Here is a 19,678-nt window from a genome sequence, read left to right on the forward strand (position 1 = left end):
TTTTTTTTCAAAATCACCAATTTATACATATATAAAAGGGAAGAGTCTCTGACATAAAGAAAATATTCAGAACTACTAGAAAGGAAAATACTTCATTGTTCCCTTTTCAGCATTTAGTATATGAATGGATTTTATAAATATGTGCTTAATGAGGATCCAGGATCCAAGGGTCCTTTTTTCAGAGAGAGAAACATGGAAGGAAATGAGACAGAAGACCACAAGGAGAAAGTTACAAGAGATAAAGTATGAGGGGAAGTAGGTCTTGTTCTGTAGCATGAAGGGGATATGAAGGAAAAGGCACTATCTTTGTTGAATACTGACTTGAACTTTTGAGCAGCTCATCCTGACTTCCTTGAAATCCCACTTTCACTCCCCATGAACCACAAAGATCATCAATAACCAACTTCCTCAGGTTTCATCCTCAATGTGCCCCTCATGCAGCATCTGACCATGTACACCAACCTTTGCCCCCACCCTCTTTCCTTTTGCCTTAATCACAAACAATATCATGATTTTTCTTTATCCATTTCTCCTCTCATGTTCTTTCTTCTTCAAATCCTTCTCCTCTTTTTTTTTTCTTCCAGTTCTTCTACTAGATATTTCAACCCAAATTTTTATACTAAATAAATAAAATACTGTCTAGGAAAGAACAAACCAATGCTGAAACATAATAAGCAATTGAAAAACTGAAGCTTCCTTTTCCTCCATGTGCCTTCTTTTCTCAGTGAAATCCTCCATCCTCATGACTTTAACAATCGCTTCCACATAGGCAAGACTTAACTTTCTTTATGATATTGGTGATTTATTTTGATCATTTTATACACAGCAGAACTACATTTAATTCTTTGTCCTAGTTATAAAAGTCACTAGATGCGAAAGCATCTAATTTCACAGTTTGTATAACATTTATGGACAATTTAAATTCTTTTTTAAAAAAATATTTATTATTTAGCCTTTATTGGACACAACATCTTTATTTTTTTTTTATGTAGTGCCTTCTAAAACGCACACACACACACCGACACCCAAACACAACCCCCCCCCACCACACACACACACACAGGAGGAATGGTCAAAAGGGAGAAAAGGATACTTGGTATTGTTGATGGCTTCTTCAACAGTAGACACAGCTTGGATATAGCATGGATTCTCAACTTCAGCAGATGCTGAAAGGGGCTTAAATTTTTATATTAGTTTTTTATGAAGAAAGATTGACTAATACAGGCCTGATTTCTCTCTCAGATTTGGAGATGAATAAGAAAGACAAAGAAGATTTCCTTTTCTAGCACAAGACACAAATGCAGTCACTAGTTTCTGATAGCAATCTGAGGAATTATGTCTACTTGCTCTATCTTGAAGGCAAGAGACATTATGAGGTGATTAATATAATCCTTAGAATCTATTTAACCATTAATTTTCCTAAAATTCTTCATTCTTAAAATTTTATTTCTGCCACCTTGAGTATTTGCTCCCTGAATACACATATAGAAAGAAGAGCTCAAGGAAAAGAGTCTCCTGAATATGGGCTCTGGGAAGTGAGTAATGGGAGCAAACCCAAACCCCTTCTAAAGGGTAATAAGGAAAATGATCCTAAACAAAACAAAAAGCAAATATGAACAAAATGGCAGCAGGCTCTATTTGTTGGCCACTTTCTCTGCACCAGCCATCAGGTGAGAACTACACACTATGTTCTCATTTACTCTTCAACTCTTGCAAGTGAGAGAGGTTTTATAAATGCATTCTGTCAGTTTAGCTCCAAAATTGCTTTGGTCCCAATTGGTATGCCTGTTACATCCCATGTGCTTCATCTCTTTGCTTTGTCCCCAACTCTACAAAACTGCCTCTTCATTAACTTGTTGGAATTTAAACACCTTGGAAAGCAGGGCCTTATCTTAACTCCTTCTGATCCTTAACTTTAGGTATGGGATTTAAATTTAGGATTGTTCCTGCATAGTAGAAAATTTCTCAACTTTTTATTTCACTCTGCACTGTTCAAACCTGGATTATATTTGGCATTGATAAACAACAATAGGTTAAGTGAACATCAACCTTTTGGCTCAAAAACAAAGTTTCTTAAGTGCAATTGAAGTGGAATTTTTGAGCACTTAAATGAACTTCAATCAGAACTTACAAGGACCATATAATGTTAAAATGAACTCAAACATTTATAGATTAAGAGCAAAAAATTATTTTTGGAAAGGGTAAAGATGGTTCTTTAGTGACATTTAATCCATATTATAATCTGAATTCTGAGAATGATTAAGACTTTGTGATGGTTAATTTTATATGTTAAATAAAATTAACCATCTGAGCTATGATGCTCACATATTTGGCCAAATATTACTCTGGTAATTACTCTGGTATTTTGGGGTGAGATTTACTTTTGAATCGGGGACTTTTAATTAAATAGATTGCGTTCTGTAATGGAGCGAGACCTCACCTTGTCAACTGAATGCAACTGAAAGCAACAAAAAATCCACCTCTCCCAGACAAGAGGGAACTGTCCAGTGAACTACCTTTGGATTTCAACTACAACATTGATTCTTCGTGGGAGTGCCTTTGGACTCAAACTAGGACACTTTCCTGTATCTCTAGCTCCTCCCAGCCAACCCTGCCCAATCCTGTGAGCCAATAGCTGACAGGCAAGTGCAGGGAAGAAGCAGAGGCCCTGCAGGGGGTGAGTGTGCTACTGGCTGCCAGCCCCCGGTCAAAGCCCAGGACCGGCTTCTGAGTTTAGAGGCAGGGAGGGATGGTTGGTATTGGTGGAGCCCCAGGAACCTCGCGCTGTGAGGAATTCTGAGCGCTTGGGTCATAATTGACCCTAGCAACGCTGGAGGACGTTCGGGGCAGAGAAGTGGACGGTGATGGACGTGGTGTTTGGAGCTGGTCCGATGGATCACTGAAGTGGCGGCGATGTCGTCCTGGTTTGGAGGCCTGGTCTCAGGCTTGGGCCACTTCTTGGGTCAGGTGGGGAGCAGCTTGGCTTCCCTCACTGGCCATATCTCCAGCTTCACCAGGGAAATACTTCTGGATGACTTAGGAGACCCAGAAGCAGCATTACATCATTGCTGGGAAGAGGAAATGGAAACTACTGATTCCACACTAAGATGTGAGAATGAAAGACTGAAAAAGTATTGTACTGATCTGGAAGAAAAGCATGAAGCATCAGAGCTGCAAATAAACCATCAGTCTGTAAGTTACCAATATCAACTGCAACAGAAAGAGGTAGAGATCAGCCGCCATCTTAAAGCAAGACAGATTGTACTGCAAAATCAAGTGTTTCAACCACAGGCAGCTGCTCAATGGGTACCTTCAGGAGCTGGTGGCGTACCAACAACAACTGCTCTGGCTCCATTCGGTTCCGGGATCAGTAGTCATTTTTCCGCCTTCCGTGATGATGACATGGATTTTAGTGACATAATTTTATCACGACAAGAAACAAGCAGATTGTCAATTAAAGTTGCAAGATATGAACCTGAAGTTGGTCACTCGAGGCAGATTGCTGAGGCTCAGGGAAAATATCATTCTGACACAAGTGAAATCTGCAAAGTACAAAATGCTATCAAGACTCTTCAACCAAACCAAAGTCCAGACATAGATGATCATCAGCATGAAATGTCAGTTTTGGAGCAGAGTTCTACTGTGGCAGAAAAGGGAAAAATCCTTCCTCAGAGTTCAGCAGTGGAAGAAGTGTTCAGGCTAAAACAAGCCCTGGCTGATGCTGAGAAGGAAATCATGAGACTAAATGGCTTAAACCAGGATAACCGTCTTGCTGAAGACAATCTGAAACTTAAAATGCATGTTGAAGCTTTAGAAAAAGAGAAGTCATCATTGAGTCAAGAAAAAGAGGAACTTCAGATGTCACTGTCAAAATTGAGCTGTGACCATCAAGTCATGAAAAACAGAGCTTCAACAGACATGAATTTGAATGTACGATTACTAGACTTACAAGTTCACTTGAAGGCAAAGGAGGAAGAACTGAATGAGACTATCAATGAAGAGAAAATGCTGATAGCTGAGTTAGAAGAACTGGATCATCCGAATCAGGAAGCTACAAAGCACATGATTTTGATAAAAGATGAGCTATCCAAACAACAAAATGAAGGAGACCTTGTCATCAAGAAGTTGGAACAAGAACTAGATGATGAAAAAAAGAGAGTTCATCAACTTGAGGATGATCAAATGAACATATCCCAAGAGTTGCATGTGCAGAAGGAGAAGTTGACTGGGAATGCACAGAGCCTCAGTGATTTGCATTTAACCAAGCAGAAGCTTGAAGGTAAAGTAGAAGATTTAGTAGATCAGCTAAATCAGTCACAAAAAAATAGCTTAAACATCCAGCAGGAAAACCTTGGGCTTAAGGGTCCCATTAGACAAATTGAAGATGAGCTGTCTGGATTTAAGAGTAAGTACCGAAGTTCTCTGAATGAAGACTCTAACAGTCATTGTAAGGATGACATGCTTAAAGAACGGGAAGCAGAAATTGGCAACTTAAGGCAAAATCTTTCTGAAGTAGAACAGCTCAATGAAAATTTAAAGAAAGTTGCTATCGATCTCAAAACAGAAAATGAAATGTTGATTTTAGCACGTGAAGATGTAAGGCGTAAGTTGGAAGAATCTATTGCTGCTAACAATCAAATCTCTCAAGAAAAAGACACTATCATGGAGACTCTAAAAAGAGACAAAGAAGAGATAGAAGCCAAACTTCACCAGGCAGAAAAAAGACTGTTGGAAGAAGCAAATAATCACAGGCAGACTATTCAGGAACTCTCCAATGCACATCATTTGAATACCTCTGCCTTACAGCTGAAACACGAGTGTGTAGTGCAACTCAATCAAGAGAAGGACTTTGAAATAGCAGGACTCAAAAAGAATATTGAGCAAATGACTGCTGATGAAAAAGAAATGGAGGAAATTTTGGCATCTTATATAGAAGACGAGGAGCAATTGAAACAAGTCCTAAATGAGAAAGAAGTTTTTATTGAAAAACTCGAAGAAAAAAATTCAGAACTACAAAAGGATTTAGATAAGTGTTCTCAGGCCTTAAGAGAAAATGAAACTTTAAGGCAAGCCATTGAAAGAAAGGACAGAAATCTTACCTACATGAAAGCAGAAAACAACTATCTGCAATTCGAACTGGAAACACTTAGGGAACAGCAAAATCAAGCTGTACCAGTGGCTGAGCCTAAAGCTCTTGATGCTATCACAGAACTAGAATTGGAGGTATCTCAACTGAATATAGTCAAAAATCATCTGGAAGATGAAATTGAAGACCATCTGAATATAATTGAAAATCAAAACCAGCGTAAAATGCAACTACTTCAGTCTTTACAGGAGCAGAAGGAGGAAATGGATGAATTGAAGTACCAATATGAGCAGATGAATGCTGCGCATAGCCAGTTACTTTTAGACAAAGAGGAGGAGATTAAGAACTTGCAGACAACTATTGAAAAAATAAAAGCCCAGTTGCCTGGAGAAAGAGGAGATGCTCAAACATTGAATTCTGATATTTTTCAAGAGACCAAAGTAAAAATCCTAAGAACAAAAGAGGTTCAACACTTACAGGACCAAGAATTACGCCTAAACCGGGAGCTAGAAAGGCTACGCAGCCAGCTCTTGGAATCAGAAGAGTCTTACGCCCAGGAAATATTGGCTGCGGAAGACAAAGAGATTCAACTGAGACAGAAAGTCACACTCTTGGAGGAGAAGCTAGCTACATCTTCTAAGGCAAGTCATCAAGCCAGTGTGCAGATAGAGTCCCTGCAGGAACAGTTGAGTCTGGTCTCTCAACAGAGGGATGAGAATGCACTGCAGCTTTCGCTCTGCCAGGAACGAGTAAGGCAGTGTGCCCTGTCATCAAGTAACCTAGAGCACTCCCAAGAAGAAGAGAAAGCTATGCATTCTGCTGAACTAGCCAAAGAAAAACAGTTGGTAGCTGAATGGAAGAACAAGGCCGAAAAGCTAGAAGGAGAAGTATCATCATTGCAGGAACGTTTGCATGAAGCAAATGCTATGTTGGATTCTGCTTGCAAACTGAGAGAAGACTTAGATCTCAAGGAAGAAGAGATGGAAGAACTGAAAAAACAAAACGAGCTCCGAAAAGAAATGTTGGACCATGCACAACAGAAATTGTCCACTTTGGTCAACAGCACAGAAGGAAAACTAGACAAGGTCCTCATGAGAAACCTTTTGATCGGTCATTTCAAGGCACCAAAAGGCAAACGTCTTGAAGTATTGCAGTTGATGGGGAGCATTCTGGACATTCCAAAGGACAAAATGGAGCAGTTGTTGCATAAAGATCATGGTGGTGTCAGTAAGAGAAAGCAAAAAAGCGGGTGTATGTAAGTGTATAGGTACTAGGCATTTTATTTTATTTTTTGAGTTCTTGTTGTTGTGATTTTTTGCCATAGTACTTTTTTAAAAATTTGTTTTGTTTTTTGTAGCACTTTTTGTTTATAGAATTTTGTTCCAATGTAGCAGTTAATCATCACCAGTCATCAATTCTGATGTAATTTTGTGAGCAACTGTACAGAGCAGCATTCTTGAACCATTAGTTCCAACCTCTTTTTTTAAAAAAAGAATAATATTTCTTAAATTTAATGGCATTAAGATAAAAATGATACATGTAATTACAGGAAACAAGAACAATCCAACCCATAAGAAGGAGGTCTCAGATTTAGAGTACATGAAAACCAAATATAATGTTGCAAAAAGTTGAGAATATTTATTTTATCCAAGATAACATTGTACAACTACCAAGGGAAAATTCCAACGGGGAGGACCTAAACATGAAGCTTAGTGGATAAATTCTAAGATGCTTTGAATCCCAATTCTATGACCCCTATCCATTTTGCTTATTTCCACTTCTACAGAAAAGTCACTTCACATTAATCCAGTTTTCCAGATGTTAAATATGTCCAGAAGGAAGAGTATTTTTATGAGTCAACCCCAAAGTGGGATCACATGATCCATTGCCAATGCAAAAGTTAATTAGTAAGAATGCATCATTAAATATCTGGACTGTTTATCTACATACTATTGGGGGCTCTACAATAATTCTTATAAACACATTTTATACAACAGTAGATCAAAACAAGTTGGGGAGAGAAATAAGCTAACAACAGTTTTTGAAAGATGAAAAGCTTAAAATAGTAGTAGTTACAAACTTTTGATAAATTAAGGTAAAAGATGAATCAAAAGTTTCTATCTTAAGTAGGTGAAATCAGAGAAGAGAAAAAGCAGATTGCATAGCACATACTTCTCTGACACCTGTCATCTCTAAAACCACTCAGAACATTTTTATTAAAATTAATTTAAATTAAATTTAATATATTTTTAAATATAAATTATATTATCATTTAATATAAATTAATCGAATTTAAATTTACTTTATTAATTAGTATTGTTTAAATTTCTTTTATTAATACTATTGTTGGATTTACATTTATTTTATTAACTGATATTGGTGATTAACTTGAATTATAGTATGATTTATATTTAAAAATTCATTAAATTTCATTTAAATTAATACAATTTAACAAAGTAAATTTTAATAATATAATATAGATTGAATTATTTAATATTTACTCTATAATTTAATATACATGTCAACAAAGTTAATTTTAATAAAAATGCTCTTAGTTGTTTTAGAAATTACAGGTGGCAGTGAAGTATTAGCTATATTATCTTCTTTTTTCTCCTCTTTGATTTTACCTAACTTAAGATAGAAACTTTTGGTTTATCTTTTGTTTCACTTTACAAAAATAAAAAAAAGGAAGACAAAACACCCAGTAGCTACCCATATCAGCTTTTCCTTTCTTATTTCTAAATTTCACCTTAACATTTACATTATTTTACCAAAATTAAGATGCCATCAGTTGTTAGGCATGAACAAAATCACTGAGACAACAACTGGAAGATGCATCCCAAAGTCAGATTGGCTAAGTATTCAAAACATATAAATATCTGAGAACTGATGACCTCTGAGAGTAAAGTTTCCAACCTATGGAAAGTTTCCAAATGCTATGGAAAATGATGACATTTCTTTTTTTGTGTGTTTTTAAGTTGAGAACCTTCTAAGTACCAAGGTACGTTCTCAGAAATTGTAGGTAACTCAAGTCTTGAAATTTCTTATTTTTCCTGTACTATAGAAAAAGGGACTCACAATTCCTTGAGCTCTGCTAGCATTTTAGTGACAGGAAAAACTTCAATGATGCATAGTTTTTTGTTTGCATTCAATGTCTACCGATCTTACATACTTTGGGAAGGGTCACAAGCCACAGACCTTATGCCTTCTGCTCTATTTCGAAGCTTCCAGCATCAGTTGCAACAATTCTAGGAAACACTGGGAATACTCTATGGTACAAAATGCACAATTAATTTTTTTTGAAACCATCCCTAAGACATGAGTCATTAGGTGACTTTCTTGTTCTAAGTATATTTACTGAATTATTATTAAATGATAACATGTTAAGCCAAAATGAAAAATGAAAGCACATGCTTCACATCAGAGCAAGGAAGAAGGAAGAAGGTCTGATGTGTGGTAAAATGCATGAACATGCAAATATTATCCAGCCTTCTGAAGTCTAATTTTCTCCCTTTATAATTTATTTTTTGGAGGTTACATTCTTGCATGATATGCCTGGAACAACTTTTGGGGGGATACAATCAGAAATTCAGCACTAAAATCTGCCTTCCTGCAACATAACATGGCTAACTCCTGAGAAGAATATCAAAGTATATATTTTGCTTCGACGTGCCAAATTACTTGGAATCTTCTTCCAATAGACTTCACATGGTTGGGAAAAGCAGAGTTCAGATTTGTCAGGAGAGATTTTTATGTATTCTGCTCACTCCATTGTGTCTAGGTGAGCCTTTGGGTTTCAATGCCTGGAAACACACTTCTTATATTTCAGAATTGAAGAGCTCTTGGAAACAGCGACCTCACTGCATGCTTGAGAAAAACATGTTATATAGGTAGCCAGAAAATTACAAAGATTAATATAGATTCAAGATTTTTAAGACAGGGGTTTAATGGAGAAAACAGCAAGAGAGCCTTAGAAATTTCATACTCCCTGCATTCTTAGGAAAAGCTTCTATGTTGTAAAGAAGATAACACCAAACAGAAAAGTTCCTAAGAAAATATTGTGCTTTCAGTTTCCTTGTCTCATCAATTTTATTAAAGTTTCATTAAAGACCCTGAATTTGCTAGCCTTTTTATTAAATACTTATTTGAGATATTCTATTAATGTCTATCCCTGGATTTGATTTGGTCTCACATTAATGTCGCTCCCTGTGACAAAGGGTACACGGGAGGCAGGCAGGATCAGCCTGTCCTCTCCAAGGCACCAGCTGTGGGAACCACCCTCTGACAGAGGTAGTGAAGCACACTAGCTTCTCCTGGGCTGAGCTAGAGGGTAAGTATCTCAACCTGGCCTGCCACCCAACCTGGCCCACAATCACACTGAGTCGGGAGAGGAGACAACCAAGAAGGTGCAACAGTCTCAACTTTATTTTGTCAGGGACAAGTTTATATAGTGATAGAAGGAGGGAGTAGGAAGAGACAGTAGGAAGAACGAAGCAGGGGCAGGTACGTCACTATCACTAAGGGGCCTAGGAAGATTTCAGATTCAACCATTAGGCAGCACGAAGGTCAAAAGCCCATGCAGAGGCTAAAAGCCTGCGAACACCAATCCAGCCAGGTCATGTATACGGAAATGCTCTGGAAGAACCCATGAGGCCACCTCAGCCACCAACCAATAATGGCCTCGGTCCCAAGAGAGGTAAAAGGTTCCAACAATTAAAATGTGTATACCTTTTATGAGCACAGATGAAATAGTATTTGAGATGATTTATTGCAAACCTTTAGTGCCACAGTCCGGCTGCAGCAAAATAACCGGGGTGTGAGGAGCAACTTGTGTACATTGATACAGCAGGAGTGGGAGCTGTTTATTGTAGGACAGGAGGGGTATATATACATTCCACACAGCTTATCTTAATCAACATAAACTAGATACAGCAGTCAACCAATAAGGAATCTCCACACTTAAAGGCTCCCTGGCGTTCCTTCACAAACCACTCCCTCTGGCAACATGCCAGGCGCCATCCTGACTTGTTTACAGACCCTAACACTTTAGTAGTTTATGGACATGGAGTGAGTATCAAATGATATAAAAAAATGGAGTTTTCTTTCATGTCTATCATAAGTCTTTGTTTCCTCAGTTGCTGGGGAGGAACATTAGGATGATTTGCTTAGAGTAAGAAAGACTAGACTGGACAGAAGGGACTGGAGCAGCTTTTCTGGTTAGCTTGTCCATTTGAAAAACTTTTATCTGGGACAGGCAAAATATAACAAAGACCAAAATCCATTGAACTGATCAAACCCTGCAACAGTTAACCAGAGTAGCTTCCTCGTCTCTGGCCCCAATTTTGGAGCAATGCACTGTAGGTGATACTTTGAATGATCCTTGGCACTGAAGAACTGTCATCCAGCAATTTATTTCCTTTTTTCATATCCTTCTCAGGGATGATAATAAGTGATTTCCAGACAAGAGGAGAGGGAGGAGTAAGAGAAGGTACTGGGAAATCTAATAACCCAAATTAGGTTATGTGAAGGTACCAATGTGTAATAACAAAGGCCGTTATTTTGAACAATTGTAATGCACCAAACAATGATGTTACTAAAAGAAACAAAAAGAATAATATGATTTCTATAACTTCAAAATAATCTGATCTTTAGGAAAACTATTTTAAAAATAGTTTGTGCCTATCTATCGGACTTTTTACCTGTTTATCAAGGCTTAGTCTTATGAGGACATGGATTAAAAAAAAAAAAAAATCTTGTAAACTTAGCAGGGTGTGGTGACAGATTCCTTTAATTCCAGGGGTTCCAAGCCAGCCTCAGCAATTTACAGACACTCTGTAACAAAATAAAATAAATACAACTGGGAATGTGGCTCAGTGGTTAAGCATCCCTGGGTTTAATCCCATACCTAAACAAACAAACAAAAATCATATAAACAATCTTTTTTTAAACCTATGCAATTGAGATTGATCACAAAGTCATTCAAATCACCAGTGGCACAAACACATAATGAATTTGAATTTGAGTTTTAGATACCAATGAATCTTATGCAAAATGACTGTCCTAACAAAAAATGTGTGGACTTTCATCTGTGTATGTGCAGAGATTCATGTATCTTCGGGTCTATAAAGAAATTCAGTAACCTCATGAGGCAGTTTTTCAACAATCTAATTTCACAAGTGCTAATCTCTTGCTGTAATATATGGGCTAAAAATAACATTTCTAACTCCATATTCTACCTGTTATGGTTTCCTAGAGATGCTGAGTCTATGTAATCTTATTTAGTCAGCTGAGTAACTACTTTAAAAAACAATGACAACTCTGAAGGTATTTTAATTAGGGAACTGGTTGGAAATAGTGCTGTATCCTTCCTATCCTGGTAGAGCAAGAGAAAGAGGTTCAATTGTTGCTTCTAAAGACCTAAGTTGGATTCAGGCTTAGGCAGCCCTTTGATTTACTTCTCTAGCAGCCACGCTGAGAGTTTCCAAGTCATTTATGTGTATACAGAACAAAATCAGATCAAGATGAATAAGCAAATGAGGGTATGGAATCCTGGAGTGCCCATCCACCTGAGGATGTGTGTGGGAGCCACAGAGAGTTCCTCTCATTGACAAGCAGAGGGAGTGCTTCATTGAATCCTTGGGTCCATCTGTGTTGACACACACCTTGTGGTCTTCAGGCAAGGACAATGATAGAGTTGACAACTGAAAAACTAGTCAGGTGACTTTAACTAATGGGACTTAAGAACCAACTGATAAGCTTGATGGAACTTTCACAGTAACTAATGAAATGTGGACTTATTCTATCTTATTTTTGGAGCTCTGGGCAACTTGCCAGACAACAATATTTGAACATATATTCACCACTGACATTTTAAGATGTTCTGGAAAATGCCAAAGCAACAGGACTTCAAACCAATATTTCTATCTATTTCACAGTGCCAATCTCAGCTCTTAGCTAGGGCTGGTTACATAAAGACATGAGCTAATGGTCTTTGGCGGTAATGTGTGTGTGTGCATGAGGATTAAGAGTAGTGGTGGTGGAGAGATGTGGAATGTCCATTCAGTAGTTTAATTACTTCAGGATTTTTGAGTGATTATACATGCTTTACCTGGCAATTTCCATTAACCAGTAAGAAAGGGATGATATTCTCCTTCCCATTGAAAGGAAATCTGGGTCACTAAGTTAAGAAATACATTTTCTATTTTATGTAAGGCTTAGGGCTAAATGCAGCTTTTATTTTTTTATACAAGATTAGGCCAGTGCTGAGCACAGGGAGCATATGAAGCTGGAGGTGGCACTTACAGTGAGCAAGGCTGAGCCACACTAAGGAAGGCTAAACCACAGTAGTCTTTGGCCTAGGACCTTAGCTCACCTTGGCTACAAGAATAGTATTGTCACATGGCAACACATTTCTTCTCCTTTCATATTCAGGATTAATGCTTCTAAAGGAATTTGATGGTTTGGGTACAGAATTAATAGCAACTTCATCTTGAATATCCCCCATACAGGCCACTTCATCCTCAGGATTATGGACTCTGGAGCTTTGTTCTCATGGAATTTATTAAGGGGCATATCATATCATGAAAAGAAAGACTGAAAAACAGCTCCAAGAACAATACAGCACTTTAAGCTCCATGTAAAGTACATAATACACTTGAAGCTAAAAGGAAAAGTATTTGTTGAAATAGTTTTGCTAAAATATATACTTCTGCACATAAGAATAGCCAAGAATTGAAGATGATAAAAGTAATAATATAAACGTTGCTTTATTATATACAAAGGGGCCTTAATAAGTTTTAAAAAGTTTCTTACAGGAACACTTTTTATATTTTATCTCATAAAGACATTTAACAAATATATACAGAGAGAGAAGTATAAAAATCTTTTTAGAGCAAATGTTCATATGCAGAAATGTATAACAATTTAAGTGTTCTATCAGAATTCTCCTTGGGATGTTGATTTTTTAGTTTTTGTGAGAGACTGAAAGAATTTTGACAAATAAGGTGATCCCTTAGGCTTTATAAGGAAAAATCATAAATTAATTAGATTTCTTGGTATACAGTTGACAGTTTATTCTCTAAACTTGTGACCTAAGCCAAGTATCTCTAGTGGATAAATATCTCACTGTTTATTTCAAAAATTTTCCCAATCATCCCTGAATAGTGCTTTCTAGGATACTTTAGCACTAAAAATAGTAGTTAAAAAGTATATCCTCTGTATCACACTGAGAATAATTGATGGCTAGATATCTCAGATTTCAAGTCAAGTTTCTTCCAGACACATCTGTGCAACAAATGAAAATGCAAAGCATTTCATTGTATAGTGTTTCATTTGATTGGGGAATAAATTGAAAATTTATTCCTGTTTACTTTTCTGTTCACATTAAATATGTGATATAGAATATGAAAGCAAGTTACAATTTTGTAATGTCTTGAGTATAACCAACTTGTCAAAAGCGAAGATTTATATATTTCTAAAAATAGATAGCTATCACTACTTCAGCTATTTGATACAATATTTTGAATGTTTATCTTAAAAATAAATTTTCCTTCTATGTAAGCATATCTGTTTCCTGAATGAACATACTATGTTCTGTGTATTAATTAGCTTTATGCTTGAGTACAGAGATTGCAAAACTTTTTCTTCATAAAATCGTATTTACTGTTACAAAAGCAGAAAACATTGCTGAGAAAGCTCAATCTAGTGAGTTTTGAAACCCACCAGAATGTAACAATGGTAACATAAAATAATGGAAAATTGCATTGAGGAAAGACAGAGAAAATAGTGTATTGCCTCTTTTAGAACTCAATTCAAGATGGAAAGAAATAAGTGAAGGGATTTTGTTGTTTTGAAAAATTATAGAGTCACAGAAAGTGTTCAAGGAATTATAGAACAGTAGTATGTACCTTCCACTCGGTTTCCCCAATGGTTTCTTCTTATACAACTGTAGTGCAATATCAAAACTAGGAAGACCAACCAATGTTAGAACAATGTGTTGTAGTTCTACGACACTGTATCATCTGTGTAGTGACCAATACAAACCAGATAGAGAACTATTCCATTACCACTAAAATTTCTCTTTCCACTTTCTATTTTCTGTTGTGTGTATGTCTGTGTGTATGTGTAGAGTTTACATATGGTAATCATAGCATGTAATATATGTATACAGTGGCATTTCAATATATAAATACAATGTATAATAATCATGTCATGGGCATATCTCTCACAGAGGACATGCCAATTCTTTGTGTGGGGAACATTCAAAATTCTCATTATTAGCTGTTCTGAAATATTACTTATTGTGAGCCGTAGTTATCCTACATGTTACACAAAATAAGGAGTCATTCCATCCATCTGCACCCCTGCACCTATTAATCATTCTCTGCCTACACACCCACACACACCTCTCCCAGGCTCTGTTACCACTATTCTTTCTTGTACTTCTTTGAGATCACCTTTAGTTTCCACATGTAAGTGTGAACAGGCAGTATTTGTCTTTCTGTGCCTGACTTGTTTTGCTTAATATAATGTCCTCCAGTTCTCCTCCCTCTTGCTACCTTTTTACAACATCACTGCCAACACCACCCCCATCACTATCCACTAACTTTTTCTCCCTCTCCATAATTTTGTCATCTCAAGAATGTTTTATGAATGGAATCATGCACTATATGACTTTTTGAGATTGGCCTTTTTCCATGCAGCATGATATCCTTGGGATTCACCTGAGTTGCTGCATGGGTGAACATTTCATTCCTTTTTATTGGAATAAACATCCACCAGAGTCAGAGCTGGGCCCTGTGATAAGGGTAGGTTTACTTGTTTAAGAATCTAGTGACCTGTTTTCAGAGTGGCTGTACCATTCTCAGTATTCACCAGCAAGGTATGAGAGATCCAGTTTCTCTGCGTCCTGTATCATCTGTATCTGGTATTACCACTTTGGTTTTCTTTGTTTAACCTGTGAAGTGTGATGATGCCTCAAGATGGTCTCAGATTGCATCTCCCTAATGCTAATGATTTCCAACATCTTTTCAGATCGTTATAGTCATCTTTATATCGTCTTCAAAAAAACTATATGTCTTCTTATTTTAACTATATTCATAGGTACCGAGGCTATTGCCAAGCACCAAGTGATTTCTTCAAGTAGTAAGAGCATTTTTAAATTAAATGTTAGTTTTCCTACAGAGGACCCTTTAGCAAGATACCCTAGGAAGTGTATAGAATAAAATTACAATGCATATATACCATTCTATAGTTAATGATTATGAGTAAAATTTAAGAATCACTTTCAAATTGCCAAAGATACAAATAATATAAATTTCTCAAACAAAGTGAAACAGACAATTACATAACATTTTTCAAATTTTAAAATATTAGGTAAGATTATAGTTGTAGTAGAATACAATGGAAAGGATTATAATTTTTTTTCTGGGTAAATCTGTATAGAATAATATCATGTAATGAATATGGTTATAATAATCAGAAAGTGGCTGGGGATATAGCTCAGCTGGTACAGTGCTTGCCTATCATGCACAAGGCCCTGGGTTCAATGCCCAGCACCAGTAATAATAATAATAATAATAATAATAATAATAATAATAATAATAATAATAATATCATAATAATTATAGTTGGAAAGTAAGAAAAGATGACTAAGCACATGTCTTTATATAGGATTAATTGTTCAAGTGACTTCTCTTTATTCTCCTTTTCACTTTTAGTTCATAACACAAAGAAAACTACTGACTCAAAAATTCAATGTAAGTAAACAGTGTAGGGGAATCAAATGCTCACCTGAAAGCAATCAAAATTGTGTTTTGAAATCTCCTGATAATTCTCCTGAATGACTCACTTAACTTATCTGAAATTATTCATCATTTTATCCAACCAATATTTACTAGCACTCATGTGTCTTTACTAAGCTAGCACTGTGTAAGACTCTTGGAGTCCATGACACATAAAATATATTTGATGCTCTTAAGAGACTTAAAATAGAGTAGACAGAGACAAAATTGTAAAATGCTTAATGTTTCCTTAAAAATTTAAAAAAAAAAAGAAATGATCTCTGTGGTTCAGAAGGGTTAACTCTCTGAACTATTTTAAATATTTTCTTGATAATTCAAATTCATGACTAGAAAAGAGAAAGCAAGAGAAAGACGGAGAGATAGTAGTTGAAAGCAATGGTCTATACATAAAAGTTACTCAGGACATTTTGTTCATTTGCTCTATCATTTTCTCTAAATAAGGCGATGTGCTTTTGTCTAATGAAAATGGTTGTATCTATTGTGTACTCTATGTATGTATTTGCATGTCTTTGTTACTTAATAACTAACCAGCCCCACACATTGCACATAATGGTTTTATCAGTTACCTTTAGAGTACTTTTTTTTTTTCTTTCCCATTTGAGATTTGATAATCAGAAAAATTCTTCTGGGATAAGCTGAAGAGTGTCCCTGCCCCAAATTAATATGTTGGGGTTCTAATCCCCAGTGCCTCTGAAGGTATCTGTATTTGGAGAGAACATTTTAAAGAGAGGATTAAATTAACACGAGATTATTAGGATGACTTCTAATTTGCTAGGATTGGAAATCTTATAAGGTGAAATTTGAATATAGATGTGTATAAGGGAAAGTATATTTAAAGACACCAGGAGAAAATGAACATCAACAAGGCAGTGAGCCTGGCTTCAAAACAGAGCTGCATATCTCATAGAGATAAAAACAACAACAACAACAACAACAAAAAACCAGTGAGGGAAAAGAAAGATCTGAGGAATGAGATGTCCCCTTCTAGGGAATCAACTCCAATGACCTACCCTCCCATTGGGAGTTGGTAACAAATGTATGCCCTACTGCCTACAGTTTTTACCAACTCCCAATAATCCTGTCAAATTATAAACCCATCAGTGGATTGATCCACTGATGACATTTGACCTCATGATCCAATTCACCTTTCTGTGGAGCCACCTGGGCCACCAACTGCAAGTTACCCTTCACCTGTCTTTTGTCCACCTTTCTATTTGGATTACAGATTAACACTCTCAGCTCTGAGATAGAAGCCAAAATTTATGTATCCTTTATACTGTTTAAACAACAACAGATAACATTTATGTCACTATACTAAGCATTTACATAATAGATAAGAGAGCAGATGTCTTTTTTTTTTGGGGGGGGGGAGTGGCTATTAGGGATTGAATCAGGGACTCTGGACCCACATCCCCAGCCCTATTTGGTATTTTATTTAGAGACAGGATCTCACTGTTTTGTATTTTATTTAGAGACAGGATCATCAGGAGTTCAAAGAAAGCCCCAGCGATTTTGTGAGTCTTTATACAAGTTAGAAAGACCCTGTCTCAAAAGAAAAAGTTAAAAAAGGGTTGCGAATGTGACTCAGTGTTTAATGGCCCTAGGTTCAATCCTATATACCAGAAAAAAAAAAAAAAACATTAAACCTAAGCTACTCTAAATGCCTTTGATGCCTTGTCTTTTCCACTCCCCCAGCCTCCACTGGGATCTCAGATCTGCCTCCCCTTATTCTGACGTTCCAATCCACCCGTCTTGTTTCAGTTTGTCAATGCAGAAAAAAACTCTTTCCTGATACAGTTCACACATCAGTTTTCTTTGCCTAGAACTGTAAATTTCTTCATAATTTACCTGCTAAGCATACTTAATGCTGCAAGAAACAGATGATATTTCATTTACTCAGACTCTTTTTGGATAATCTATCGCAAAGCAAGCATTTCAGTTCTGCTTTCTTGCCATAATTGTACATTTTGAGTAGAGTATATTTTAAAATATGTACTTATTCATCTAGTTATTCACTTATTTATTCTTTCTTCTAAATTAGTTTTCTAATTGGACAGAACTTATGTCTGTTTGTTCCTCATGAATTCCTTTGCTGAGATAGTACCAAGAACCTTGTCAGTGTTAAAAGTATACTTTTGGAGTGAGGTAATAATATTGGCCCTATAGAGTTGCACATTCTATGTATACTTTAGGAGAGCAAAGGAACACTATGAGGCTTATTTTCCAGATAAATAGAACACATGATTTTAAAGCACTGTACCTATTGTGAGAACTTAGAAAAAGCATAAGAGCTACAAGCTATAAAGTGCCAAGCATTTTATATTCACTATAGTTAATTTTTACAATGACACTGAGCTCTACAGATGAATTAACTCCAGATTAGGGAAGTCAAGAAATCTACCCAAGATCAAGTTATGAATAATAACTTAGTCAAGATTCAAAACTAGACGTTTTATTTCTAAGACCTCCCTTTTCTTTGCACTACTATCCTGTATTGTATGCAACATCTGTTGATCTAAGAAATACTATTAATATTTTTACAAGTTTTACAAGTAATTTGTTTTACGGATATTAAAGTGACATTTCTTGCTTTGAACTTGATTTACAGTAAGACAGACATAAAATATAATTTCTAATTATAATATAATTTCTAATGTACGTGTTAAGCATACTTATGCTTCAAGAAACAGATGATATTTCATTGACTCAGACTCTTCTTGGACTATCTATTGCAAAGCAGGCATTTCAGTTCTGCTTCCTTGCAGTAATTGTACATTTTGAGTAGAGTGTATTTTATAATATGTACTTATTCATCTAGTTATTCACTTATTTATTCTTTCTTCTAAATTAGTTTTCTAATTGGACAGAACTTATGTCTGTTTGTTCCTCACGAATTCCTTTGCTGAGATAGTACCAAGAACCTTGTCGGTGTTAAAAGTATACTTTTGGAGTAAGGTAATAATATTGGCCCTATAGAGTTGCACATTCTATGTATACTTTAGGAGAGCAAAGGAACACTATGAGGCTTATTTTCCAGATAAATAGAACACATGATTTTAAAGTGCTGTACCTATTGTGAGAACTTAGAAAAAGCATAAGAGCTACAAGCTATAAAGTGCCAGGCATTTTATATTCACTATAGTTAATTTTTACAATGACACTGAGCTCTACAGATGAATTAACTTCAGATTAGGAAAGTCAAGAAATCTACCCAAGATCAAGTTATGAATAATAACTTAGTTGAGATTCAAAACTAGATGGTTTGTTTCTAAGACCTCCATATTCTTTGCACTACTATCCTGTATAGTATGCAACATTTGTTGACCTAAGAAATACTATTAATATTTTTACAAGTTTTACAAGTAATTTGTTTTATAAAAATTAAAGTGACATTTCATGCTTTGAACTTGATTTACAGTAAGACAGACATAAAATATAATTACTAATTCACATTATTTTTCCAATTTATACAACTGAAGAAATATTCAAAATATCACCTTATACTAAAGCCTTAGATTCTGTGAACAAAACAAATTTTGTTGAGTTCAAATTATCACTGTAAATAAGCATGACCATAAGAATTGATGGGTGTGTGTTAGTTTCTATTTCTTTGTTAAGGTTGTATGGAAGGGTTCTATTCAATACTTTCCATAGTTCAATTCTTCTATACATTATAATAACAAGTCACTTTGGGGCATTAAATTATTTCACATAGAGTTGACAAAAATATCTGAATGTTTGATTAAACATCTGGATGATTGATTAAATCGGTGACTACTCTACTGGAACA

At 35.9% G+C, this 19,678-nt stretch overlaps 2 protein-coding genes across 2 annotated transcripts in view; one reads left to right on the forward strand and one right to left on the reverse strand.

The window, feature by feature from the left end:
* Positions 1 to 19,678, reverse strand: part of LOC143401801 (uncharacterized) — a 197,681-nt gene that overhangs the window by 98,934 nt on the left and 79,069 nt on the right. The window lies entirely within an intron of this gene.
* LOC143641832 (thyroid receptor-interacting protein 11-like) overlaps positions 1 to 19,678 on the forward strand; it is a 43,894-nt gene that overhangs the window by 17,278 nt on the left and 6,938 nt on the right. Inside the window, exons 2-3 of the mRNA XM_077109716.1 lie at positions 2,968 to 3,549; positions 3,667 to 5,526. Coding sequence (XP_076965831.1) covers positions 2,968 to 3,549; positions 3,667 to 5,526 — 2,442 coding nt within the window. The remainder of the gene's footprint in view (positions 1 to 2,967; positions 3,550 to 3,666; positions 5,527 to 19,678) is intronic.

Source organism: Callospermophilus lateralis, chromosome 6 (assembly GCF_048772815.1).
Source record: "Callospermophilus lateralis isolate mCalLat2 chromosome 6, mCalLat2.hap1, whole genome shotgun sequence".
Lineage (NCBI taxonomy): Eukaryota > Metazoa > Chordata > Mammalia > Rodentia > Sciuridae > Callospermophilus > Callospermophilus lateralis.